General features: G+C 40.9%; 1 protein-coding gene across 3 annotated transcripts in view; it reads left to right on the top strand.

Moving 5' to 3' along the window:
* Nucleotides 1-27,927, top strand: part of UNC5D (unc-5 netrin receptor D) — a 472,283-nt gene that overhangs the window by 399,150 nt on the left and 45,206 nt on the right. For all 3 annotated transcript variants that reach the window (XM_075601397.1, XM_075601395.1, XM_075601396.1), the window contains one exon: nt 5,979-6,063. In XM_075601397.1, coding sequence (XP_075457512.1) covers nt 5,979-6,063 — 85 coding nt within the window. The remainder of the gene's footprint in view (nt 1-5,978; nt 6,064-27,927) is intronic.

The following is a 27,927-nucleotide window of genomic DNA, read 5'->3' on the forward strand; positions in this document are numbered from 1 at the left end:
TTTCAAATGACCATTTTAAGACGGCGAACTGCTATACTTTGTCATAATGATTCACACAATAAAAACAGCATCTATTATGCTGCAACTTCCAAAAAATAATGGCAAGGCAATTTGGATGGTTTGCTGTGATGTATCCTGGCACAATCAGAGCGGTGTCAGGATGGAAACTGATAGACTTGTTCTGGTGTTTTATGTTGAATAGGAGACATGCTTAAAGGATGTTGTCTATGGACAGGAAACCTAAAGACAAATAGCAACCCATTTATGTGCATAAAAATAATTAGAGATGTAAACCCCTTCATTGCCAGAGTCTTGGGACAGTGCAAAGTTATTCTAGCCATATTGGTGCTGGAGGTCCCAGGTCTTCTATAAGTGCTTCTGCACGCAGCAGAAATGGGGATGAAAGTCAGAGGTCAATATGCTTTGAAGTCATCTTACTTCTGCTGGAGAAGACGTTGGTCCCATTCATTTGATTCACTCTTCTCCTGCACAGGGCAGACAGCTTCATGGCATATTGAATAAAGGTTAAAGACAGGTTGACAAAGGACAGACACTTTAGAGAGACAGAAAGATTCAGCCATGGAGAGGGCGTGCAGTGCTGTTACATGAGAATTCTTGTTAATCTCTTAAATGTCAACATTTCCATACGGCATCATAAGAATCCCGCTCATACCAGTCCCTGCGCTGTTCCCAGAAGGGTTCTCTTTTATCCTTTTCTTCTTATATCCAATAGAGATAATGTATTTTGGGGTTAAATGTGTCTGATTCTAAAGCTATTTTGGATTTGCCAAACTTCCTTTTTCCTGCCACTCCCACTACATTTTTCTACATGCCAAACTGAAGCAAAGACCTGTACCAAATTTATACAATTAAACAAAAATCCAAATGCTCCCAATTTTCTTGGTTTAGTTTTTCAGCTGGGGGACTAGCATAAACCTGTGAGTCTCCCACAAATGGTACATATGGAATTTATGAATACAGAGGAAGCCTGGGAGGAATGTTATGTCTTGAGTTTCTGTAATTAATTCCTTTGGGCCACAAAAGTATCAAAGAAGGCATTTTGTTGCAATTCCAAGGCTTATTTGAAAACCAAGATCGAATAATAAAAAAAATAAAAAACAAGAGGTTGCCGAATATGTTTGTTTTTTTTTGCAAAGTTATTGAATGGAAAACACGATAATTTTGTTCAGCTGCCAGATCAAATAAAAAGCAGTCGGTGACAGGTGTTTGAGTTAATCAAAGTTGCCTTGTGGCATGATACACCCGGGGAAAAGTGGCAGTTTCTTCTGGAGTCTAGGACACCGCACTTTCAGTCCCCATATCTACATAATATTCGGCCTTGCGCTTGGCTGAGTGTGAAGCTGCATGCAGTCATTTCCTGGCTAATTTCAAATTCTTCTCAGAGTTGGAAGCAGCAAGGAAATAAATCTATGCCTGGAGATAGCATGGCACATGCAGGAGGAGGCAGTATATACTTCACACATGCACATTGCTAGCTTATGTATTACAGGGGCTGAGTATGTGCTGACAGCTCCACACAGAACTACACCAGATTCATCAAAGGAATGAATTGATGGAATACAGCCATGAGACTTTGGGTCTATGCTGTGAAGTCACCTTCGTCTTGCTCAGGAAGATTTATATGGAGCTGAAACGTTCACAAACAAGGGAAGAACCGCTTTTTAGCATATTAAATAGGGGCCATTGATGCATAGCCTCCTTTATTTTTTTATAATATTTTATATTCTATTGTGCTTTACTTTGTACAATTTATGTTGATTATTCAATGATGTGGAATATCTCCCAGGGGTCATTCTCTCCTACCATTCAAACAGAATTGTCCCCAACTTCTATGCTCCAGAACTCAGATCTGATTTACATTTAGGATTTTTTGTGTGTGACAGAATAAAGAGAGAAAAATGATGGCCTAAATGCAGAATTTTATATATTCAATTATAATAATTGCACAGGGAAACTCCTCCCTAGCTCCTCCTATTGTTCCGCTAAGGATATTAATTATACCGTGAAGACATCTTCCCCGTGCTGGGAAAGAGTTAGTCTCCTTTGACACGAATTGGATTAGAATTTTCTTCAGCATGGGAAGGACTGCTTCACGATGTATTAAATACTGTAGGGGCATAAACCGTTAATTGATACTAGAAGATAAATAATTATATTGTCACTGAGATATACATTCTCAACATTCCTGCAAACCATTGCAGGTCCAGCGATAGCAAATAAATGAACCACAAATAGTTAGAAAAAGCAAGTTTTGTTGTGATATTAAAGACTCCCAACACAAAGATATAAACCAAGATATACAGTATATTCCTTGACAGTGCTTCAAGGTTCTTTTTATAGCTATCAGCACACAGGCAGAAATAGAGCCGTTATCATAAGAATGGAGATACATTTAAGGAGAAGTGGGCCCGGTTTAGAATTCTTATCCACAAGATGAAAAACACAGATTTACTTCACAGAGAGATGGCAAGTTTTATGAATCCATAAGCAGGGATTGTTATGGCGCATGCGTCCTGTTCTTTATGCAACAATGGTTTGTATTTCCATGCTCACAGCTTTGTAGGTTACTTCTGTTTGAATGGGGATAATTGGACCAAACATTTATTTACTAAGCCGTCTTCTGCCATAAGAGAACTACATTAGTGGTGCTAGAAGATGCCTATACAGTCCATTGACTTGAATGGACAGTAACGTGTCATCCAGCGCTGAAAGTTGTCTTATGGCAGAAAACTGCTTAGTAAATATGAGTTAACATGTTCATGCTGACCTCATTTAAAAGCATCTTGAGATTTGTAGTAAATGGTTTCCTAAATGAGAAACTTGGATAAAAAAAATGTAATAATAGCCCCACAGAACTATAGCCAACATTATACTGATATTACTTACTGTACAAAGGCACAGAAGACTGTGAGTGAATTGATATCTCTCCATATTATCACTCATTATAGTTCCTATTATTTCCATTCTAGTGAATAGACATTATTTAACTGTAAACTGTATTTGCCTCTAATCATAATATATACTGTACTACTACCACTAATAGTATTCTATAGTGCTGACATGTACAGTACTGTACAAAGAGTGTTGCAGGTACAGTCCTTGCCTCCAAAGAGCTTATAACCTAATGTTTAATGTCTAAGGCACAGAAAACTAGAGTAACTTTCCCAAGTGCTGGCACTAGGATTCCCACTAAGATACTCCTTCAGGGGCTTGTGCTAAATACCATAGATGCTAGGATATTTTGAACAGGCACCTCTGAGTGTTTATGCAATAAGCTATTTTGCTGTAATTTTCTCCTTCAAACATATTACAAACTCTAGTAGTTCCAAAGTAGTTACATATTAGAGGAGGTTGAAAAAAGAAATATGTCCATCAAGTTCACCCTATGCAAAATGTAGACGGCAGATCATTTATCCTATATTTGTACTTACAGTATATTGATCCAGAGGACACCAAACAAAAAACCCCAGTGAAATATCATCTAATGATATCTCATGAGGGGAAAAATAAATTCCTTCTTGACTCCAAATATTGGCAATTAGATTACTCCCTGGATCAATATCCTTTCCATTTGTACTTATTTAGTATATCCCTGTATACCTTTCCTTTCTAAAAAGATGTCCATCCTTTTTTTGAACATATATATTGTATCTGTCATCACAGTCTCCATGAGTAATGATTCTACATTTTAACTGCACTTCCTGTAAAGAACCCTTTCCTTTGTTGCTTGTGAAATCTCCTTTCCTCCAACCTTCAGGGATACCCTGTGTCCTTTGTACTGCCATTGGGATGAATAGTTATTTTGAAACCTCCTTGTATTGTCCTGAATATATTTGTATATAGTTAACATATCTGCTCTTAGATGCCTCTTTTCTAATGTAAACAAATCTAATATAGCTAGCATCTCCTCATAAATCAGATTATTCATCCCCTTGATTAATTTGGTGGCTCTTCTATGCACTTTTTCTAGTTCCATAATGTCTTATTTATGGAGTGGTGCCCAAAATCATAATCCATATTAAAGGTGTGGTATTACTAATGCTTTATAATGGGGAATAATTATGTTTACTTCCCTTCTATCCATTCCCCATTTAACGCAAGATAAGATCTTGTTTGCCTCTGCAGCTACTGCATGACTTTGGGCACTATTACTAAGACTGCTACTGTATCTATAAGCACTCCTTAATCCTTCTCCATAAATGGTTCTCCTAAATTATCCCCATTTAATTTGTAAATTGCCTGTTTAATCTTGTTTCCCAAATGCATAACCTTACATTTATCTGTACTAAACCTCATCTGCCATTTACCTGCCCAAGTTTCCAGTCTCTCCAAGTCCTTCTGGAGAGAAATTAGATCCTGCTCTGGTTCTACACCTTACACAATTTAGTGTTATCAGTAAAGATGGAAATGTTGCTCTCTATGCCACCCTCAAGGTATTTAATAAACAAGTTTGGGGGGTCCCAGTAGCGATCCTTGAGGTACTCCAATTACAAGTTAAGCTCAACCGGAAAAAGTTCCATTTATGACAACTCTCTGTTGTCTATCCTTCAACCAGTTTTTAATCCAGGTGCAAATATTTTTCCAATTGGCTTTATTATGTACTCTAACCTCTTGTGTGGAACCGTATCAAAAGCCTTTGCAAAATCTAAGTAGACCATATCAACTGCATTACCCTGGTCTAAATTCCTACTTACCTCCTCAAAGAAACTAATCAGGTTAGTTTGGCATGACCTATCTATCATAAATCCATGCTGACTATTACTAATAATTTTGTTTTCCATTAGGTATTCCTGAATATTATCCCATACTAAACCTTCAAGTAGCTTCCCCACTAACTATTGATGCCAGGCTTACAGGTCTGTAATTCCCCGGTTGTGATCTAGCTCCCTTTTTAAATATAGGTACCACATCTGCTTTACGCCAATCATGTGGTACTGAACCTGTGGAAATGGAGTCCTTGAATATTAAATGTAATGGTTTGGCTATTACTGAACTTAACTCCTTGAGAACTCTTGGATGTATGCCATCGGGGCCAGGTGCCTTATTTACTTAAAAATTTTCAAGTCGCTTATGAACTTCTTCCTCAGTTAATCAATTGTTCGTTAGTTTACAGGTTGTGGCTTCCTCCTGCGGCACTACTATTGCAATTGATTCTTCCCTGGTAAACTCAGAGGCAAAAAATTTGTTTAATACCTCTGCTTTTTCCTTATCTCTAATATTTTGCCTGCCCATCTCACACTGAAAGGGTCCTATATTTGCTTTTCTATGTTTGTTGTTTAAAGTTACATAAATTACTTTTTAGGGTTGATCTTAATTTCTATTGCAATCCGTTTTTCATTATCCATTTTTGCTAATTGAACTGCCCTTTTGCAACTTTTGTGACATGCCTCATAATTCTGATTTGATGCCTCTGCCCCTTCTTATTTTAAGAATCTAAATTGCCTGCCTCTTCTTTTCTATTTCTTCCCTTACCTGTTTGTTTAGCCACATTGGTTTAGACTTGTTTCTTGTAGCGTGTAGGTGTTTTACCATAATTTTTTCTCCTTTTGTACATCAAAAAATATCACGTCTGACCTGGTAGAAACGTCTAAACCTCAAAGATCTGCATTACGTAAAAGAAATATGATCCCCAAGTTTTTGACTGACTAGAATATCCACGGACACAGATTTACTGAATTGCATACACGGCTCATAAATTATTTGTCATTTAATTTTACTAAAAATATATCAATTCTATGCATGCTTATGCATCTTTTGTGACAGAAATACACACAAGTATTTCATTTTTCGTATAAACTAAATTATGAACCTGATGGACTGGCTTCAACTTCAATGTTACAATGTAAAAATAAGTTAAATGCTAAAAAGTGTCTCAATACCTAAAACACAATTATTTTATTGACATCTGAACAATTCTCCCTGATTTCAGCTCTAAGCTTCGACTTGTTATTTTTCAGGGGTGAGCCTGCTGATCCCACATGAGGCTATTCCAGAAGACAACTCCTGGGAAATTTTTCTGTCAATCAATCAAGGGGAACCAAGGTAAAAAGAATGATAGGCACAGAGAAATGGAAACATATTGCAAAGTCTGAAATGAGAAAGCATTCTTTGTTTCAGGTCAATGATACTCAGTGATTGGTTTGGGAGCCTCTTATGGCTTTTATAGGATCTCAAGACAAGCCCGTTCGATGGGCTAGAAGTTTATTGTTCTTTAATGCAATTTGGGCTCACCAAGAATCAAAGGGGTTAAATCAGCTGAAAACAACAAATACATCATACATGATAAAGCACAGAAATAAATGTAACCATGTAACCTTGATCCAGTGACCTTCTATCTTACACTACCTTCATAATGAATCATACTTCCTGTTCACATTTCTCATGCCGTTTATTTGTTAAGGATTCTTCTTCATGATTTTCTCTAGAAGAATGTCCGGATTGCTGAATTACTAAAAGGGGATGCTGGGAGTTGTAGTTCTACTCATAATGTGCAAGCGTAATACGAAAGTCAATAGGATCACAAGTTCTACATCCTTCTAAAGGGTCTGAAAACACTGCAGAGCATCTTATTATTGATGTAGACAGCTCTAGTGGGATACACTGGTATTACTTGATTCCATATTTACAACAGAACACGAAGGCCTATATTTACTAAAAAGTGCTACTCCGTAAAACACCTGCCATGCTGGAAGACAACTTACTGTACATCCCAGTTCAAGTGAATTAGCCATACAGAGCTATATTTACTAAGCAGTTTTACGCTATATTACACAACTTGGGGACGATTTTAGATTTGGCCAAAAAAAGGTGCAAAAGATAGTTTGCGTGGGACTCATTAACATAAAGAATTGTCAGGCAGAGTGGAGGTGTGTATTGCTAATGTATTTAAATGAGCTCAAAATGTGTATACACATGTTTAATAGCACCTATCTTGTATTGACATTCAGTTTAGGTGCTGATTCCATGTGTGACGAAAACATCCCGATTGGTCACTTCGGCACAGATAGAATCATCCTCATACAGTTTGATTAACCACTGTTCTTATGTTAATTATGCGCATTTAAGGACGAGAAGAACACAGCATTTGCTACATACATTTTCTGGAGCCATTGATGTAATTAGCGTGCTATTGATGCGTAGACTATACATGGCAATGCTTGATATTCTTGAGAATAGACCAATACCCCAGAGAAGCAGGGTTCTATGTGATTTTTATTTTTTCTCCCTGCCTGCTGATAGCTTGTTTCCTCGGTCACTGTCCTGCAACGCTTCATTCTCCTAGATTCGGTTGAGGTCAGTTCCCCAAAAGTCAAATTTTTAGGGGGTGTACAAAGTTACACATCTGTAATTATTATGCACAGACAGAGTATGGCAGCAAAAGGAGTAAAAATTACAAATAGGCAATGTCATTATCATATTAAAAGACTAGCACCTAACTCTAAGGCCCAGATCCCCAAAAAGTGTTAATCTGCACGACTCCCCACCCATTCATATTAATGAGAGCTGGGGAATGTTAAAGGTTAGCATTCTTTTATGAATCTGGGCCTAAATTAGGTAATAATTCCTGAAAATCAATGGTGCATCACTAAACTTTTAACGGCACCACTATTTTTCCCATTATGTCTAAACTCTAAATCAGGTGACTTCCATGCCAGAAGACACCACAGAACAGTCCGTTCATTAGAACAGGACTATATTTACTAAGATGTGCTGGAAGATGTTGTGACAATATGGACTATGTGGCTCTTATAATAAAGGTAAAGTGCAGCCAATACCCTATCGTCTGGATGAACATACAGGGCTACACTACATATTCAGCCTATCGTGGCTCATGTGGCCAACTGTGTTACGTATTAAGTGGTTGTACTAGGTTAAAATTTTTGGATTGCTATATAACATTGTATTCTGTGTTCCCTGGGCAGGCTAGGCTGGTAATTCACTTAACCAGCCTGCACACCCAAGAATCCAGGCTCAGCTACTGGCACAAGGAAGTTGGGAACAATGGAGGGTGGGCATCTGCAGTCCTATCTGAGAGACATTGTTCCAATAAGCGGAGCCATTATCTGCCCAGACGGAGAGGCACCTATTTCCTCCAGAGATCGCGAGCCGGCACTGAGAACAGGAGGCTGTTCTCAATGGCCGTTTCGTCATTCGAACCCTCTTTGCCTCAGCCTCCCTGTCACTCCCCGTCACACCCCCATTCTGATTGGCCAATACAGACGAGCTCTCGTCTTTTGATTAGCCCACCATGCAGCCTCCATATGGTGATTGATCGCTGTCCCATTCTCCATGTTTGTCTATGGAGACGGGAAACATATAAAAGTTGCAGCCGATTTCAGTACCGTTGTGGTCTCTGACTCTGGTGCATGGATTATCTAAGCAGGGTTCTCCAAAGTTTTGCCGGAGTGGCCCAAAAACGAGACTGCGCGCTCTTCTACCAAGGGAGATTTAAAAGTACTGTGATACTTGTGATGGTGAGGGGGTAACCAGGCTCATTAATAAATGTCAAGCCCTCTTGGTTGCCCCTGAGTCATGTGGTGGGGTTCTAGAGTTTCAGCTCTTGGACCTGGCTGTCGTGTATGTACTGAACAAAACACTAGGCACTTACCCCAAGTCACGACATAGAAATGAAGGAATGATAAAAATATAATAATAATAATAATAATAATAATAATAATAATAATAAATCCAAAAGGTTATCTACACAATCACCAAAGAAATCCTTCGGTCCCCTCTGCTTGAACCCGGTATAGGGATCATCCAAATCCCTCAAGGATACATAAAAAACAGGGGAGCAAGGGGTTAATACTTGCAGGTACAAAAACTAGCAAATATTCGTAGATCTTAGTGATAATCACCCTCCTCATAAGGGATGATATGGGTGATGGTAATAATAATAGACTTACACGGCCCTGTGTAAGCATGGGTACACAATGGTATCTTTGATATATCCTCCAAATAGTCTCAAGGGGAGGGGGAGGAGGAGGGGTAGTGGTGGTATTGGTAGTAATATCGAAATACTTACACGGCCCTGTGTAAGTAAAGATGTGGTAAAGTGGTCTGTGGGGTTCAGCTTAACCCTTCCAGGATGTAGACCAAAATCAAGGCACCAATAAAAGTTCTTTCAATGAGAACTGCAGTCAGGACTCCCCTCTCAGGTGCTTGGGGTTAGACAGTCCTTCTTATTCTCCCCGATTCAGCAGTTCAGAGGTTGAGTGAGGCACGGTGTCAGTATAGAGTTTTAAACAGAATATTTATTAGATTTAAACAGCCGCACAGATAAACACAAAGATAGCACTCACATAAAATAATCTTCTTTAGGCTTTTCTCCGTATGCCAGTGGAACTCTCTAGCCGCAAGGGCTGCTCAGCTTCCGCGTCCGGAGTGCAGGGAGATGATGCGCCTTTGCTTGGGAGCAAGCTGTGGCTGTCAGAGTGTTCACTGGCTACGGAAGCCTCAACTGGTCAAAAACAGCTACTGTTGGAGCAACGCGTTTCGCCGTGAAAACGGCTTCCTCAGGCTCTTAAATTGTGGTCCCATCCGTATATATAGACCCTCAGTGATAATTAATTGCATAATTAAAGGGGACTGTCCCCACAAACGCATCTTTGAAATTCAAATTGAGTCTAGCCACTCCGTCTATCTGGATATCATTACCCAATATGGCTGGTTATACCTCTATATAGAAAACATGCATAACTCTTTTTAGATCTTATACAGTGATATTAAACAAGGATTTAAAAATAAAGGTTTAAAAATAAGTTAAGTTACAAATGCCATGAAATTCATCATTACTATATTTATCAATGTAATTCTTTGGCCACTTACAGTATTTTTAAGGGCACAAACAACAGGTCACTTTACACACTCCAATTGTAAAAATTGGGCAATAAAACTCTTAATATTACAATAAGTTCTCACATGAAATTATACACATTTATTTAAAATTTAAAAAAAAAAATTAAAAAAGTATTTCTTTATACACTTTGTATCAGATTAATTTAATCTAAAAACAAATTTAAATTCACATAGATTTATTTCTATTCGCAAATTGAATAAAAAGTCATATGGGGGAAAAAATGAGGAAAAAAATAAAGAGACAAAGAATAGTTTAGTTTTCATATTTATATAAATGAAGAAAATTTAACATAAAACAAAAAATGCGGGAAAAAATGAGTTTTCCTAGGATCTATGGACATAGCTCATATTTTCTTATATTAAAGCTGCAATATCCAGATCCACATTTAAACCATTGGGTGTAAGGCTTTTGAGCTTATAGATCCAGAACGTCTCCCTTTGACGCCCACCCTCCAGTTTTCTGTGACCAACTCTAATCCTCTGTATAGTAATCCCCTAGGGTCTCCACCCTGTTTTTGTTTAAAATGCATGGATACACTGTGAGATAACAGGCCTCTCCTAATGTTCCCTATGTGCTCCAGTATGCGGACCCGTAAACTTCTTGTAGTCCGGCCCACATACTGGAGTCCACATGGGCATTCAAGTAGATACACAACAAACGTCATCTTACAATTAATAAATTGTTTTGTAGTAAAAGTCTCGTTTGTGACCTTAGAGCTAAAATTTATTTTGTCCTTTGACGCATGTTGGCAAGCTTTACAATTAAAACAATTATAAAATCCAACCGGTTTGGGTAACCAATTATTCGTTTGAGTTTTGATCTCTTTCCTATACACATTAGGGACAATTGATTTTTGATGTTTTCTGTTTTTTTTTAAATTACTCGTGGAGCCTCCAGTAGGTAATCTTTTAGTAGTGTATCCTTACATAAAATGTGCCAATGTTTCTTTAAAATGTTGCTTATCTTGTGAGCTTCACGATTATATCTTGTAATTAAGGGCACTACCCAATTTGTGCTACCCTCCTTAGGTTTAGACAATAAAAGTTCTTCTTTACTTAACTGTAAAGTTCTATGCAGGGCTCTATCAATCACTTCTGATTCGTAATTCCGTTCCTCAAACTTAGTCCTCAGAACCTTTGCCTGCTCGCTAAAGACATTAACCTCTGTGCAGTTACGCCTAATACGGCGGAATTGGCCGTAGGGAATGTTGTTCAACCATCTGTGATGGTGACAGCTATCCCTTAACAGAAAGTTGTTAGCATCAACCTCCTTGAAATACGTTTTGGTTTTTAAAATATTATCCTCTATATATAGCGTTAGGTCCAGGAAGTTGATGCTACTCGAACTGCTCTCAGTCGTGAAAGTGAGGTTCACTGAATTGTTGTTCATGTGCACCAAAAAAAGCTCTAGATCTTCAATGCTTCCCTGCCAAATGAAAATGATGTCATCAATATATTTTTTCCAAAGGACCAGGCTCGCTCCGAAGGGATTGCCTGCCCAGATATTATTTTCTTCCCAGTGGGCCATGAAAATATTGGCGTAAATCGGAGCGAACCTGGTCCCCATTGCCATCCCACATCTCTGAAGAAACATAGACCCATCGAACCAAAAGAGGTTGTGTTTCAGAATAAAATCAATTCCCTCTAGTAGAAAGTTTTTCTGTTCCTGTGGGATCATTGTATCCCTCTCTAGGGCCACCCTAACGCCTCACAGCCATCCTCATGCCTGATTGAAGTATATAGTGAGGTGACGTCACAGGTTACCAATCTAAAACCTTCCCGCCACTGTACTTCCGATAGGATATTTAAAACCTGAAGGGTATCTTTCAAATAGCATTTGGCACTGGTGGCGTATTTCTGTAGATATATATCGACACATTCAGAAAAGTTCTGTGTGAGAGACCCAATACCTGGTCATCCAAGCAGAACTTATCAGACCTGGGAGGTCCACCTCAAATTCCTGCGAGTAAGCAGTGTGGGGTCCAGTTTGAAGACCCCAACTCCACCCACGGTGATTCCGGCATCCCCATTCCCCGCAGTCTCGGAGTTCACCAACTGTGGGTCATCCCCGTCCAGTATATGGACACAGCTTAGTCGAGGGGTTGCCAATGCTGAGCAAGAGTGCCAGACCGTTGTAGGGGTGGTGAGAACCCTAAAACCATACGTAGATGGGCAGCTACTGGCACCGACCAAGGCCCTTCTGCCTTGTATCAGTTGGTGTGGGGGGGATGGCGGTACAGACCCCGAGAGCCACACTTGGCATTGATCTTGGGGCTCACCCTGGCCAGGTTATTACCCCAGAAATCTCAGCTTAAAAGGGGAGATGTGATGATATGGACAATGTGGCTCTTATAATAAAGACAAAGCCCGGCCATTGCCCTATCGTCAGGATGAATATACAGGGCGACCCTGTATATTCTTCCTATAGTGTTAGAAATGTTGGAGTGATGTATAACATTGTATTATGTGTTCCCTGGTCATGCTAGGTTGGTAATTTACTTACCCAGCCTGCACACCCAGGGATCTTAGCTCAGCTGGTTTCGCAAGGAAATTGGGAACAATGGAGGGTGGGAATGGGCAGTCCTTCTATCTGGGAGATGTTGGTCTGATAAGCAGAGCCATTGTCTGCCTAGACGGAGAGGCACCTATCTCTTCCAGAGATCGCAAACTCGCCCTCCTTGACTCAGCCTCCCCATCACACCCATGTTCCAATTGGCCAACACAGATGAGCCTTTGTCTTGTGATTGACCCACCACACAGCGTCCGTGCGGTGATTGGTTGCTGCCCCATTCTCCATTTTTTGTCTACGGAGATGGAAAACATGTAAAATTTGCCACCAATTTCAGTTTCGGTGTGGTTGCCGACTCTAGAGTGTGGATTAGCTAAGCGGGGTTCTCTAAGGTTTTGCTGGAGCAACTCGAAATTGAGGCTGCGTGCTCTTCTACCGTGGGAGATTTAAAAGTAGAGTTTGGTGACTTGCATCCAGCAATGCTTACATACTCCGAACCCCCACAGGTGTTAAAATTGCACTGGAAAAGTCATTGCTGTGACTCCGGGCACCAAGAGCAGCTAGGATTTCCCCTGCATTGGCCAGGGATTGGTAGTATAGCTCTTTTCGTGATATAGTGTTGTGTCTGCTGGATCTAGCCAACATAAATACACTTTTATTTGACCTTGGTGTCCTGTCTGGTGCTTTATCCCGTGAAATAGTCCTGGGCTCCGGTGACAGATGTCTTATGGAGTGACACTGCTTAGTAACTATGGCCCAAAGTCTCTAAGCTGGATTCCATAACAAAAACCACCCCTGCAATGCCCAGGGCCATACTTACTACACAGTCTTCTTCCATAACACCGCATCTGGTCGTGGAAGATATCTGATTGCTCATCCAAGTGAACAAGTCACAAAGTGTCTTATAAAAAAGTACCACTTAGTAAATATAGGCCAAGATCTTTAAATCTTTTTTCACTCTGTGTTATTTGAATTTTCTCATTCAGTCACCTACACGGTATGTGAACACCTTTGTATTCACCTTGAAAAACATCACAGCTATGTTACTTCAATAAATCACCATTTGGGATTCTCTGCATTGGAGTGCATCTCTTCCCAAAAGACTCTTCTATATCTGCCTCACTACATTCCCCTGTGATATCCTAACATGGCTTCACAGATCATAGGTCAATTCTCTTTTTCCATTTTCAAAAGGTAAAATAGAGAACACAAAGCTATCAAACATCTTGGTTTAACTTGGAAAGTCTGTATGCACAAACAGGTCAGAAATATTTGAAGTCAACATACGATGCGGGTTAAAATCCCCACAACTGTATCCTCAAGAATCACAATTTACACTTTTAAAGCAGAGCTCTAGCCCCCTGTATTATTATTGTTAGTAGTATTAGTATTATTATTATTATATTGGTGTCTCATGTAAATACGTCATGATTAAGCCCTTCAGAAGTTTGAGATTAAAAGATGATATGGCCAATTCAAGATTTTATTTTCCGCAGAGCCACATTTCTTTGAAAGTGCTGTATGGCCAGGGACCACCCTCTTCCCTCTCTCATAAGTCAAATCTCAACCCACAGTTTGAGAAAACTTGCATAATGTTATTAATGTCCTCACCATTTTTTAATCCATCACTCTTACAAGTCATCATCCTTGCTATAACTGGGCCTGTGGACTCCCACGTGACAGCTTTTATTGCCAAAAAAAAGCAATTGAAAAGTTGGAAGGAGAATCAGCTGGAGAAACATATGGTTTGAACAGATTTGATGGTTGTTTATTTTGCACAATACCAGGATAACTCTTAACTCCCTCACTGACAGAGAAAATGGTACCTCTTGCAATTTTACCGCCTTCACTACTGTTTCTGCATTAAAAGGGCTAGTCCAGGTGAAAACCTGTACTTAACTTTTAGCCTTTTTCGTAGCTTATCCAAGAAAGCTTTTACTTTGAAGCTATCAAAAGTTGTCTTTTTCACAATGCAGAATCTGTGACCAAGTATAAACTAAAGTAAGACCAATCAGCCGTCTCTGAATGGGCCCACTGATTCTGTACTTCCATGTCCCTAAGCTCAGCTGGTAGGCCCCAGTGCGCCCGTGCGCGTGACGGGGTGCCTTTCGGCGCTCTTTCCCGGCAGCAGCGTGACCTGGTGGGCTCCAGGTAGCGCGCGGCGGGGGCATGGCCATGACGTCACACAGCTGGTTCGCCCTCATTTGCTGAACCGCCACAGTGACGTGGCCAGCGATCCGTCCCCACAAGAAAAGCCAAAATCCTTGTCTTTGCAAAATGTGATTGCGCATCATGCATTGTGCCGGAGCACGCAGGCAGCTACTGGGGCCGGCCCCATAGAGGGCAATACCATAGAGGGCACAACTTGCACAGGCGGTTCAAACTTTGTCATCTCATTTTGCAGTTGAGCGGTGTCCCCAGCTCTCACTGTACCCTTGTCTTCACCGGCATTATTTTCTGTGGGATACAGACACTTGGGTCGGGCCAATACTTTTTCCTGTAGTGGAGACACCTGTGCATAACTGTTCCGTTGAGCCTCATTCTGCTTTAACTCTACCGCCATCTTTTCAATGGACTGCTTCTGTGACCCAAGTGTCTGTTTTAGGTTTGTAACCTTTTTCTCTAACTTCATCTAAGAAACCTCTTGCTGGGCAGCAGTAGCAGTAGAGTCCAACGTAGCATCCCGCTCAGTCTTCAGAGCCTCGAGCTCCTCCCCCAGGTCACGCTTTTGTTTCTCTGCCATCTTGTGGTCAGCACGCTCAGACTCCAGGTCCTTCCTCAGGTCTTGAAGCTGTCCTTCTGTACTTCTTTTTCCACTCAGTGCAGCTACCAGTTCAGCTTCTTTGGCGTTGAGGCGCAATTCCACATCTTTCAGCAGATCCAGAGCAAGACTTAAATTGGTTTCCTTTTCTCTGTTTCTGACCTGTAGCTGCCGTTGCTCCTCCCAGACCTTGTCCAACTCCAGCTGTAGCCGGGCCCTCTCATTGGCTGTGTGGTCCAGAAGCTTGCAAGTATTGGCCATCTCGGTCTCATAGCGTAGTGTCAGGTCGGACACCTGACGGAGGTATACCTCCTCCCTCTCTTCCTTTTTAGTGAGCTGTATCATGAGCTCATCAATTTTATCCTTTAAGTCTCCTACCAGGGCCTTCACCTCTTCCCGGTGCTTGCTCTGTGCTTGCATCAGCGCCTCCTTCATATTTTGGAGCTCTGCAGTTTTTGTCGCTAGGATCGCCGCTGCTTCTGTTTTCCAGGCCTCTTTCTCCTTGGCGTATTGACTCATGGGGATGGATCAGCCTCTCTGCTTCTCCAATTCTTGCTCCAGTTTCTGGACTTTTTCCCGCTCCCTCTAACCTGGCATCTAAGCTCTGTTCTCTAACGATGTACTGCTGACATGCAGCGACTTTCACGCATCTCTTCTCTCTGCATTCTGCAGTGCTTCCTGCACGTCTATCTTTTCTTTTTCAGACTTGTTTTTTCTCTTTTTACAGTTTATAAATGAATCAGGATCTTGTCCTCGCCATCCTTCAATTCACACACAGAGGTGTGGAGAGCGTGGACCTCCTGGTCTGAGTGTTCAACCTTTTGCTGAAAGTCTGAACCTCTTGCAGAGCCTCCTTATATTTCTGTTTTAGGTTGCTACAATGAATGAAGCAAACAAAAGGTATACTATAAACAGTGTATATTGGAATGTTATCTGTGCTGGTCCTTTCAACGGTGTGGATGTGTTTTATGGCTAGAGGTGTCAAAAGGTTGCTGAAAGCAAGTGATGTAAGAGTGTGTGTGTGTATCAGTGTGAATAAAAATGAATGGAGAGCCCACAGTATATACAGTGCTTTACAAAAGGTGTGTGTGGAGTGGGAGTGGATATAAATGTGGGGGTGGGTGTGGAAATGTGAGAGATTGTAGCACAACTAAAAGTGTGTGTGGATACTTTGTGGTCCCTACTGGTGTATAGGGATAGAAAAACAAGGAGTATTAGTGTGTGTAAGAGACAGCTGTGTGTGCATACATATAGCAGAGTATGTACAGACATGGCCTTTAGCGCTCATGGGAAGAGAGTTCACTTATGTCAGTAATGACTCATAAAATTTCGAATGCTGTTTAGGCCACTACTAAGTGTCCCGAACAGTTGCATACATTTGTATTCATGCAACAGTCTCTCTTTCGGTGTTTTAAGATTACTTTAAGTTGTGCTCTCACATTTCCACTCCCACCCACACCATTTATATCCACTCCCACTCCACACACACCTTTTGTAAAGCACTGTATATACTGTGGGCTCTCCATTCATTTTTATTCACACTGATACACACACACTCTTACATCACTTGCTTTCAGCAACCTTTTGACACCTCTAGCCATAAAACACATCCACACCGGGGGGAAGGACCAGCTCAGATAACATTCCAAGAGACACTGTTTTTCAGTTATCCTTGCTTCATTCATTGTAACATCGCCGGAAGAAGAGATCAGTGTATCTCGAAAGCTCACACAAATATAAGCATTTTGTTAGCCACAGAACGGTATCATCTATTTATTTATTTTTTGATTATTGAAGCTCGCCTAACACGGTACTGATACTCTACATGTATATATATATATATATATATATATATATATATATATATATATATATTTAATTTATATATCACTGTTGGATTTAATCTGAGTGCGGATTAATAATAATTCAACGACAGATTATTAATCCACCATGTGAATTGTCAGCGACAGATAAGAAAATCAGAAAAAGGGAGACCCCCTTTTTGAGACTAAACCATGGACCAAAAAAAAAAGGCCGATACGAAATCAAATCCGCAAAAACATTTCACCCATCTCTAGTATTAATAATTAGGTACTGTGTGCATGGTCGAGACAATCTTTTTATGCGGCTTTCAGTACAACTTAATATACAACTAGCTTTGCAATGCACAACCTGTGCTATACCTTTATTACATTAAGGGAGACTTCCGTGAACTCTGTGCCCCTCCCCCCAAGTGAAGGAAATTTACATTAAAGCACAAAAGCTTAGCTAGCACAGAACATCTTCTATCATCGTTCCCAGCAACAAGAAACAGCAAACCTCTGTGCAGATGAAAGACCTTGGCTCCAATACCTTATCAGACCCAGGTATTCCATCCCTTGAAGTCCATTCGCCTCTTCATTAAATTAAGACAGGCCTTCAAACTGTTCCCATCTGGGCTAGTCCAGACAAGGCCATGATAAGGACACAATGTTTTCCTTATTTTTTAAGAAGCTATCTCAAAAGAGCTCTCTCTTTTTTTTTTTATCAACGTCTGCTATATAGATTAAGTGAATTGTGTCCCTGTCGTGGTTAGCCTGGGGTGAGAAGAGATTATTTTTGATATCAAGCATCTGACAGGCATATCTGTAGCAAAACAGACAGGAAAACATAGGGAGTTGGGTTAAAATATCTACAGCCCAAGGAAAACGTGATTGAGTACTCAACTCATTTTTCTTCAATGCACCCACAACATGTACGAATGTTACGAAATAATGCAATTCTACTAAATATTAGTTTTTGTGGCAGTAGATTTGAATTGAAAAAAAGCCCAGTAAATTCCAACTAACAAGGACCTCATTTTTCCCTTCTCTCCGTCATAAACATAGACATTTTTGCGTTATTGAAATCTGTTGAATCTCAGATGATTATAGAATCCACACATACCAACGCTGGAGTCGCAACTCAATCTGCTCACAGGGGTCATACAGTGCAGCTGCAGGCTGCAGGAAGAAGCAGCCATACTACTGCCTACCAATGAAAACAGCATCCTCAGTTAATATACATAGTGATCACACAAACCTTTAGAAGGATCACTATATATTTTAACTTATGAAATCAATTTGCAGTTTTTGAATTTATGATTTGATGCTGTTTTCCACAAAATCTTCCTCCAGTTTAATGGCGGTCACATGGAAAACCATTCTAACAGTAATGTACCAAGATTGGCTTTTCTTAACGCTGGTGACATACATCTGCTGTGTTTAGCAGATATGATGGTGGTATGGGTTACAGAGTACAACTACAGATGTAGCACACTTCATTGTTCCCTTTTGGTGGGTTATGTTGTTATACCCTAGTCTGCATGAGCACTGCCACTGAATCCTATGGGAACTCTGTAATAATAATAATAATAATAAGTTCTTCTATAGCGCTTTACAGAGAAATTTTGCAGGCACAGGTCCCTGCCCTGTGGAGCTTACAATCTATGTTTTTTTGTGCATGAGACACGGGGACATTAAGTGACTTGCCCACGGTCACAAGGAGCCGACACTGGGAATTGAACCAGGCTCCCCTGCAACAATCTCAGTGCCAGTCAGTGAGTCTTTACTCACTGAGCCACCCCTTCTCCCTGTGTTGTATGTTATGATTTCTGGGGGAACATCTGTACCTTTCTTCTATACACACCCAGTTTACCACTACTTTTTATTTGAAACTCACCATTTTACGATCATTTAAAATGAATTGTGTTTTTATAGGCCTCCCCTTTTTTTTTTTGCAGAATAAATATTTCTTATATATCTCTAAAATTCCATCCATAGAATTATGCCCCAATGTATATGAAGAAGATAGAATGCTGCTGATCCTAGATTCAAACCTGTAGTTGAGTTTTATAAAGCATGTGCCAAACACTGGGTAATAGCACAGTTGCTGAGTAATTGTGAAGATATTTACGGTTATGTTGGTTCCATAAGTATCACATACTGCAATGAATCCAGTTTTCTCTGCAATCAATACAACTTCTAGAATCCTATACTTCCTTTCATTTAATCAGCTTCCATATCACTTCACTTTTATCAGCCTTCCTATCTGTGGCTATCTGTTACATTACTCCATTTTCTACTGTAATCACTCTTTTTTTTCTGTCTTCATTTCCCATCCTCTTGTTATTCTTTTTCCCATCTCCCTCTCCCCTCCATGTGCCTGACCTTCTTTATGTTTGCTTTGGCTCTGTTAATGGTCCCGTAGGAACTCCTTACACTTTCATGTTTCTTGAATTGGACCTAATGGGGTTTTAGCACCTGCCTTTGAATTAAAAGCTTTTACCAGTTGGAAAGGTGAAGAAGTAAACCTCCATTAAATAGGAATAAGCACAGGAGACATAGACAATCCCCAAACACCACTTTTCTATCTTCACATTTCTACAGTCAACACTTTTAAGATGGCAGCCCCTAGAGTAATAGAAAAATATCCTACCCTGCATCAGCCGAAAATAATACACGTTGTAGTATCTTCCATTCAGTCCTCATGTCTCTATGGTACACAGACCTATATCTTCACTTAAATTGACTTTAAGGTTTCGCAATCTTTAGAAAAGCTGGGACTTCATCATTTCTTTGTAAGGGGCCCATATAATCAAAGAGCAATCCCACTTAGAGGTATACACAAGAGATGCAATCAATTGAAAGCATATATTCAATTTAAACTATGCAAAGGGTTGTATGTACAAGGGTAATTCTGCTTTACAATTATAATAGAAAAGAATGCAGGTATTTTCATTTTGTGCATTGGTGTGACTATAGCAGGATGTTTTGTGCATATTTTGCGTTTTGTGTGATGTGATATATATATATATCACATACCCTTTACTGCAGTAATTTACACGTCTCGGTTAGCAAATTGTATGATTTGGCGACTTGCAATTGAATTGTATTGCAAATCGCAAGATAACAGGTGCAATAACATCTGCTACATCTGGGTGTGTATATATATATATATATATATATATATAATATATATATATATATAATATATATATATTATCATCATCAGCCCTTGTTGATACACTGCTGGATGAAGGCTTCCCCAATGATCTTCCAGGTACAGCAGTTCACAGCCTCTCTTCTCCATGTTGCTCCAGCAGATTTTCTGATTTCATCCTCCAATCTTACTTGGAATTCAGTAGAGTACCATCTTTCTCCAACGATGGTAATTTCTGCTTGTGATATGGTACATAGCCATTTTAATTTCTTCAACCTTGTGATGATGTGACAGACTTTTGTTTGGTTTCAAACCCATTCATTCTTTTTCGTGTCTCTTCGGTTAATACCCAGATTACATATCTCCATACTTCTTTGCATTGTATGAAGCTTCTGAATTATCTTCACACTTAGGATTCAAGTTTCACATGGATACGTGAGCACAGGCACAATACACTGGTCAAAAACTTTATTTTTGTGGCACAGTAGAAGGTTTACTTTAAATATTGTCTTGTTTTTTCCAAATGTACTCCATCCCATCTTCATACTCCTATTGATTTCATTCAAAAAGGTTCCCATCCATTGTTATTTGCAGGCCAAGGTAGACATAGTCTTCGACTTCTAGTTTTATTCCATTTATTTCAATCTTTCCATCTTGACATATTTGTTGAACATCAGCTTGGTGTTGCTAAGATTCATACAGAGGCCCACATTCTTACTTGCTTCCGCGAATTGTCCAATTTGTTCCTGGAGGTGTTCTGGACTTTTGGCAAAAATAATAATGTCATCTGCAAATCATAGATGGCCCAAATATTACAGTGAAAAGCTTTGGTGACAAGGTGTCTCTCTTCTGCACTGCCTTGCTTATCTTGGTTGTATTTTTATGTAATCTAATGGTTGATATGGCATTCCCATAAATGTTCTTTATAATATCAATGTATCCTTCTTAAACATTTTGTCTTCTTAATATATCTAGGACTGCTGAGGTGTAGACAGAATCAAATGATTCTTTGTAATCTATGAATCCTAAACTGAGTGGTAGATCGTATTCATTGCTTTAGGAAATCACTTCTTGTATGACTTGAATGTTGTCCATTGTGTTATATCCACTGCAAAATCCCGCTTCTGCTGGATTATGCCCTGTGTTATCTGTGTTCATGTACAATTTCATGTAGAAGTCTTCAGCTCTCTTTATGATAAGTGCACTGCCTTTTATTGCTGATCTATCATCTTGCTTGAGGGCAATGATTTGCTTCTTTCCAACCATAAGTCGCTGCTTTGTCTTCTTTAAGCTTTTGTTATCTTCAATAGTCTTCCTCACCAAATCACTGTTACATTTTCTTATATTTTCAGTTATATGTTTGTGGATTGTCTTGCATAGCTCTGCATATTCAATTCTTATTCTCGCGTTTTAGGATTGCTTCATTTCTTGTCGTCTACTCATTAATTGCTTTGTCTCATCAAATATTTTCTTATCTGTTTTGTTAGCGATTCCTCCAGTTGTTTTCTGCACATTCAACTACAATCTTCATAAGTTCTTCATAGTTGTTTGTTAAAGTGTCCGTATGCATTTTGAACAAGCCGTGTAAATTCTCTGCTGTTATTCTTGAGGTTATTGATGTTGATTATTTTTGTCTCCTTTGTAATCAGTCTCCTTTTTTACAACTTTGCATTCAGATGTAGTAATCTACAGTGGACCAATCAGTGATCACTCTTTGTGTCAAAATGGTTAAGGACTGTGCAGTCTTCAATCACCTATTTTTTGACAGTTAGGACAGCGGTGTGCAAACTGGGGGGTGCTAGATTTTCTGGGGGGGGCGCGGCAGTTATAAAGGTCCCGTGCTCTCCCCCAAGGCATTTAAATTAAATGCCAGGGGACCACGCGAGGCCTCTATAATACCCTTACCTACCTTCCAGCGACGCATCGTCCTGGTAACCTGGCGTCAACTGACGCCACGGGGTCACGTGATGTCACGTTACCATGGCGACGTGACATCAGATGAGCCCGCGCGTCATTTGATGCCGGGGTCGAGCAGGGGGGGGGGAGGCGCTGAGGAGAGCAGGCGTGCACATGGGGAAACTTTTGCGTACCCCTGAGTTAGGAAATGGTCAATTTTATTCTCTACTCCATTGGGTCCCTTTTGTGTTTGGATTCTTCTTAAAGAATTAATTAATGATGTAGTAGTTTTCGCATTCTGCAAATTCTACCAGTCTATCCCCACGTGCATTCCTGTAACTTGGGGTTCTAACCATATTTACCAACTGATGCTTGGTCTTTCTGATGGGCACCAATCTAGGCATTGAAATTTCCATTATGATCTTGAGTTGACAATTTCCTTTGTTGTTAAGTTGGTTAATTTCATGGTAGAAGTCTTCCACTTCATTGTCTGCATTACTTGATGTTGGAGTATAGTCTTGGATTATTTGAAGCCTGTATCTCTTTGTCAACTGAATGATAATTCTGGCTGATCTTTGTGATGAGCTTTTTTTGCTCCACTATGCTGTTTCTCCATCTTTAGTTAACGATGAAGCCTTCTCCACAATTTCCTCCATTATCTGTACCTCTGTAATAGAATAGGTGTCTGCTTTTCAGCTAAATTAGACTCTTCATCTTTTCTTGTAACTTCACTAAGGCCAACAATATCCCATTTCATCTTTTCAAGTTTGTCTTCCAGTTCTTGCAGTGCTGCTTCACTATACAGAGTCTGACAGTTGTAGGTAGCCGGCGTGCTTTACCCTCACTATAGGTAGCGACAGGGGGAAGTGTCCATAACATGGGCCTTCCCTGCAGCAGCCACAAGCTGAGGATGGTTGGGGCCTATCTGGGGACTGCGGGGGCAATCTAGGCCTAGTCTAGAGGAGCACTGCCCTCTGGACACTACCTGTCTCTTTGCGTACCATGCTCCGACTGCCTGCGCGCGGTCCAAGCACACCAAATGTATCAATCTCCTTGCACCGGAAGGGCCCTAGTGGCCATTCGTGCTAGGTGATCTGCAGCCCCTGAGGCTGCTGGGGATTGTAGTCCCTTGCGGAGCCCTATGCTCAATATGGCCACTGCTATATTTGCTGCGCATGCGCGACTCATCTTCTGCGCATGCGCCGATAATCAAGATGGCGACGCCCCTACTGGCATCCCACCGCTGAGCTCCGGCGACCCGGTCACCCCTCTAACTGCCCGCAGCTCCCGGTACTCGCCGGATGCACCCGCACGCATCCGCAACCAGCAGTAGCCTCCGCCCTTCCCCGCAGCTGCATCGGAAGGTAAGGGGGGACCAGAGGGGAACCTGGATATATAAATATATATATATATTTATATATATATATATATTCATGTAGAGGTATCAGTACCGTGTTAGCCGAGCTTCAATAATCAAAAAATAAATAGATGATACCGTTCTGTGGCTAACGAAATGCTTTTATTTGTGCGAGCTTTCGAGATACACTGATCTCTTCTTCCGGCGATGTTACAATGAATGAAGCAAGGATAACTTAAAAACAGTGTCTCTTGGAATGTTATCTGTGCTTGTCCTTCCCCCTTGTGGATGTGTTTTATGGCTAGAGGTGTCAAAGGGTAACTGAAAGCAAGTGAAGAAAGAGTGTGTATGTGTATCAGTGTGAATAAAAATGAATGGAGAGCCCACAGTATAAACAGTGCTCTACACAAGGTGTGTGTGGAGTGAGAGGGATATAAATGGTGTGGGTGGGTGTGGAAATGTGAGAGTTTGTAGCACAACTAAAAGTGTGTGTGGATACTATGTGGTCCCTATTGGTGTATATGGATGGAAAAATAAGGAGTATTAGTATGTGTGAGAGACAGCTGTGTGTGCATACATATAGCACAGTATGTACAGACATGGCCTTTAGCGCTCATGGGAAGAGAGTTCGCTAGTGTCAGTAATGACTCATAAAATTTCGATCTCTGTTTAGGCCACTGCTAAGTGTCCTGAACAGTTGCATAAATTTGTATTCATGCAACCGTCTCTCTTTCGGAGTTTTAAGATTACCTTTGAGTATGGCAACCCTCAGATCGTTCATCTTATGGCCAGAGTCAGAGAAATGTTCGCCAACAGGACTGTCTCTTGTTCCGCGTGTGATGCTGTGGCGATGCAGGTTCATTCTCTTGTTTAGCCCCTGTCCTGTCTCACCTATGTAGTAGCAGCCCCCTGGGCATTTCATGCACATGATGAGGTACACGACATTGCTGGAGGAACAGGTGAACCCTCCTCGTATTTTGTATTCCCGATTCTTGTGTGGTATTTGTATTGTGTCCGCTGTGTAGAGCATTGCGCAGGTTTTGCATCTTGGGTCCTGGCATGGTTTTGTCCCGCATTCAGTTGTACTGCTGAATACTTTACTCCTCACCATAATATTCTTGAGATTATGGGGTTGTCTGTATGATAATAAGGGTGCTTCAGGGAAGACCTGTTGCAGTCTTGTATCTTCCTGGAGGATGGGTTGTAGTTTCCTGGCGATCTTGCGTAGGGCTCCTAGGTGTGGGTTATATGTGACCACCAAAGGAACCCTGTCGCTTGTCTCCTTCTGTTTGTATTCAAGGAGATCACTTCTTGGTATTCTGGTGGCTTTGTGAATTTTCTGGTCTACAATTCTGTGGTTATATCCACGGTTTATAAAGTCTGATCTCAAGGCTTTAATCCGCTGGTCTCTGTCTGCTGTGTCGGAGCATATCCGGTTGTATCGTATGGCTTGACTGTAGATGGTTGCATGTTTGGTGTGTGTCGGGTGGAGCTGTTGTCCCTCAAATAGCTGGCTCTGTCTGTAGGTTTGCGGTATAAAGAAGTCTGTAGTTGGTTGTTCTTTATAGTAATGGTGGTGTCTAGAAAATGTACTTCATCCGGGGAATGGGTGAGTTTGAGGTTGATGGTCGGGTGGAAAGTATTGAAGTTGTCATAGAACTGTAGGAGGTCCTGTTCGCCAGAGGTCCAAATCAGGAGGATGTCATCGATGTAGCGAAGGTATGTAAGGGGTTTCAAGTGACAGGTGGACAGAAAGTCACTTTCCAGTTTTGAGCAGAACAGATTGGCATACTGTGGCGCCATCCGAGTACCCATAGCGGTCCCGGTTGTCTGGAGGTATGTGTCATTTCCAAATGTGAAGTAGTTATGGGTCAGAATAAATTCAATGCATTTAGTCACTGTCTCTGTGAGTGGCTCCTGCGATCCCAGAAAGTATCTGCAGGCTGAAATCCCATCCTCGTGGGGGATGTTTGTATAAAGTGATTCTACATCCATAGTTGCTAGTAGTGTTCCTATAGGGAGGGGGCCAATGGCATTCAGTTTGTTTAGCAGGTCGGTGGTATCCTGGATATAGCTGGGTGTGTTCCTGACAAGTGGTTTTAGAATGCCCTCCACCCAGCCAGAAATATTCTCGGTAAGTGTGCCAGATCCAGAGATAATAGGGCGCCCAGGGTTACCCTCTTTGTGAATTTTAGGGAGCATGTAGAATGTGCCAGGTTTTGGGTTAGCTGGTATCAGGTCCAGAATTTGTTCTCTTGTGTGGATCGGGAGTGTTTTAATGATCCTGTTGAGTTCTCGCATGTATTTTTTAGTTGGATCCTCCTGCAGTTGGGTGTAGTACTTTGAATCAGAGAGTTGCCTGTGTGCTTCCCGCAGGTAGTCTGTGGTGTTCATTATGACCACTGCTCCTCCCTTGTCCGCAGGTTTGATTGTTATGTTGTGGTTGGCCTTTAGCGATTCTATGGCTCTCCTCTCCATCAGTGTCAGATTATATGTTTGTTTCCTTACTTTGTCCAGGATGGTGGTTTTGGCGCTGTGTCTGAAGCTTTCAATGTACCGGTCCAATGTGGGGTTGCGCCCAGTTTGTGGGATCCAGTTTGATTTTTGCTTCTCCCTGCTCATGTGCAGCGGCTCTCCTTCTGCAGTGTTGGCATAATCTTGGTTGTGTCTGTCATGGAAGAACTCCTTAAGACGCAGCCTTCTGAAGTATTCTTCTAGGTCACTGCACAGCTCAATCTTGTCCATAGGCTTGGTAGGGCAGAATGTGAGACCCTTTGATAATACTGAGGACTCTGCTTGATTAGGTGTGTAATCTGAGAGGTTAACAGTGCAGTCCTGCTCTTGGTGACTGTCAATGTTTGTATTATTAGTTGTTGTGCTGGCTGCTGCAGAGTATCTCATTCTTAGCCTCAGTCTGTGCAGTTTCTTTTCCTTATTGCTAATTAGACCCTTCAGGAGTTTTTCATGGAATGTTTGGAGTCCTCTCCATGTGTCTGTGTGAATTTCTCCTGTCTCCAGGATGCTGTCTATTTTCACCTTTGTCTTTCTCCTGTTGCTGTAACAGATGCTGATGAGATGGTTCCTTAATCTTTCTGAGTTCCTGGTGCACAGTTGTTGGGAGAATTTTGTGTTGTATGTGGTAGCAAGTGGGTTTTTGAGGACGAGTCCTTTTGGGATCAGATGCTCCTTCTTGCATTTGCTGAGGAAGATGATATCGCTGTCTAGTTGTGCCTGTTTTTTCAGTAAATCCTTTAGCTTCATTTGGGTGCGGTACAATGTGGCATCTTCCATATTTTCATGTAGAGGTATCAGTACCGTGTTAGCCGAGCTTCAATAATCAAAAAATAAATAGATGATACCGTTCTGTGGCTAACGAAATGCTTTTATTTGTGCGAGCTTTCGAGATACACTGATCTCTTCTTCCGGCGATGTTACAATGAATGAAGCAAGGATAACTTAAAAACAGTGTCTCTTGGAATGTTATCTGTGCTTGTCCTTCCCCCGTGTGGATGTGTTTTATGGCTAGAGGTGTCAAAGGGTAACTGAAAGCAAGTGAAGAAAGAGTGTGTATGTGTATCAGTGTGAATAAAAATGAATGGAGAGCCCACAGTATAAACAGTACTCTACACAAGGTGTGTGTGGAGTGAGAGGGATATAAATGGTGTGGGTGGGTGTGGAAATGTGAGAGTTTGTAGCACAACTAAAAGTGTGTGTGGATACTATGTGGTCCCTATTGGTGTATATGGATGGAAAAATAAGGAGTATTAGTATGTGTGAGAGACAGCTGTGTGTGCATACATATAGCACAGTATGTACAGACATGGCCTTTAGCGCTCATGGGAAGAGAGTTCGCTAGTGTCAGTAATGACTCATAAAATTTCGATCTCTGTTTAGGCCACTGCTAAGTGTCCCGAACAGTTGCATACATTTGTATTCATGCAACCGTCTCTCTCCGGAGACCCCCTGCACATCTACACTATGAAACAAATGAATATTAAAAAAAGATTTAAGAAACATCAATACATGCCCCCCCACCCCCCATGCCCAAACCCATACAGTACAGTAATGGGCAAAATAACTATTATTCAGATATGGATAATAGATTATTTGCCCATTATTAAACACTGCATTAGCATACATAAATAAAGTAAATAAATACAGTTATACTTACCACAACAAGTATCTGTCCTCTGTTGCAAGAAAGCATATATATACATAATAAAGACATTCTAATGGTCCCTAACCCGTTAATCACCTTAGCGGTTACTAACCGCTATAGTCATTAAGGGGTTAACCCACCCTGCCCAGATACAAAACCGGGAGACCTAAGCACCCACCCCGGACTGACTATACCCACCCTGTACCCATTGAGAAGTATAGTGGTACATCATACCCATATAATAATAATATGGGCATGATAAGCCTCTATAGCACTCAATGGGCACCATAATCACAATACATAATGCACCAGACACACAATAATAAAACATAACCAAACTCCAGAAAAACACACTTCACTAAATAAAACAGTAGCCAGCTAATCCAATGAATACAAGCAATAACAAC

Source organism: Ascaphus truei, chromosome 5 (assembly GCF_040206685.1).
Source record: "Ascaphus truei isolate aAscTru1 chromosome 5, aAscTru1.hap1, whole genome shotgun sequence".
NCBI classification, from domain to species: domain Eukaryota; kingdom Metazoa; phylum Chordata; class Amphibia; order Anura; family Ascaphidae; genus Ascaphus; species Ascaphus truei.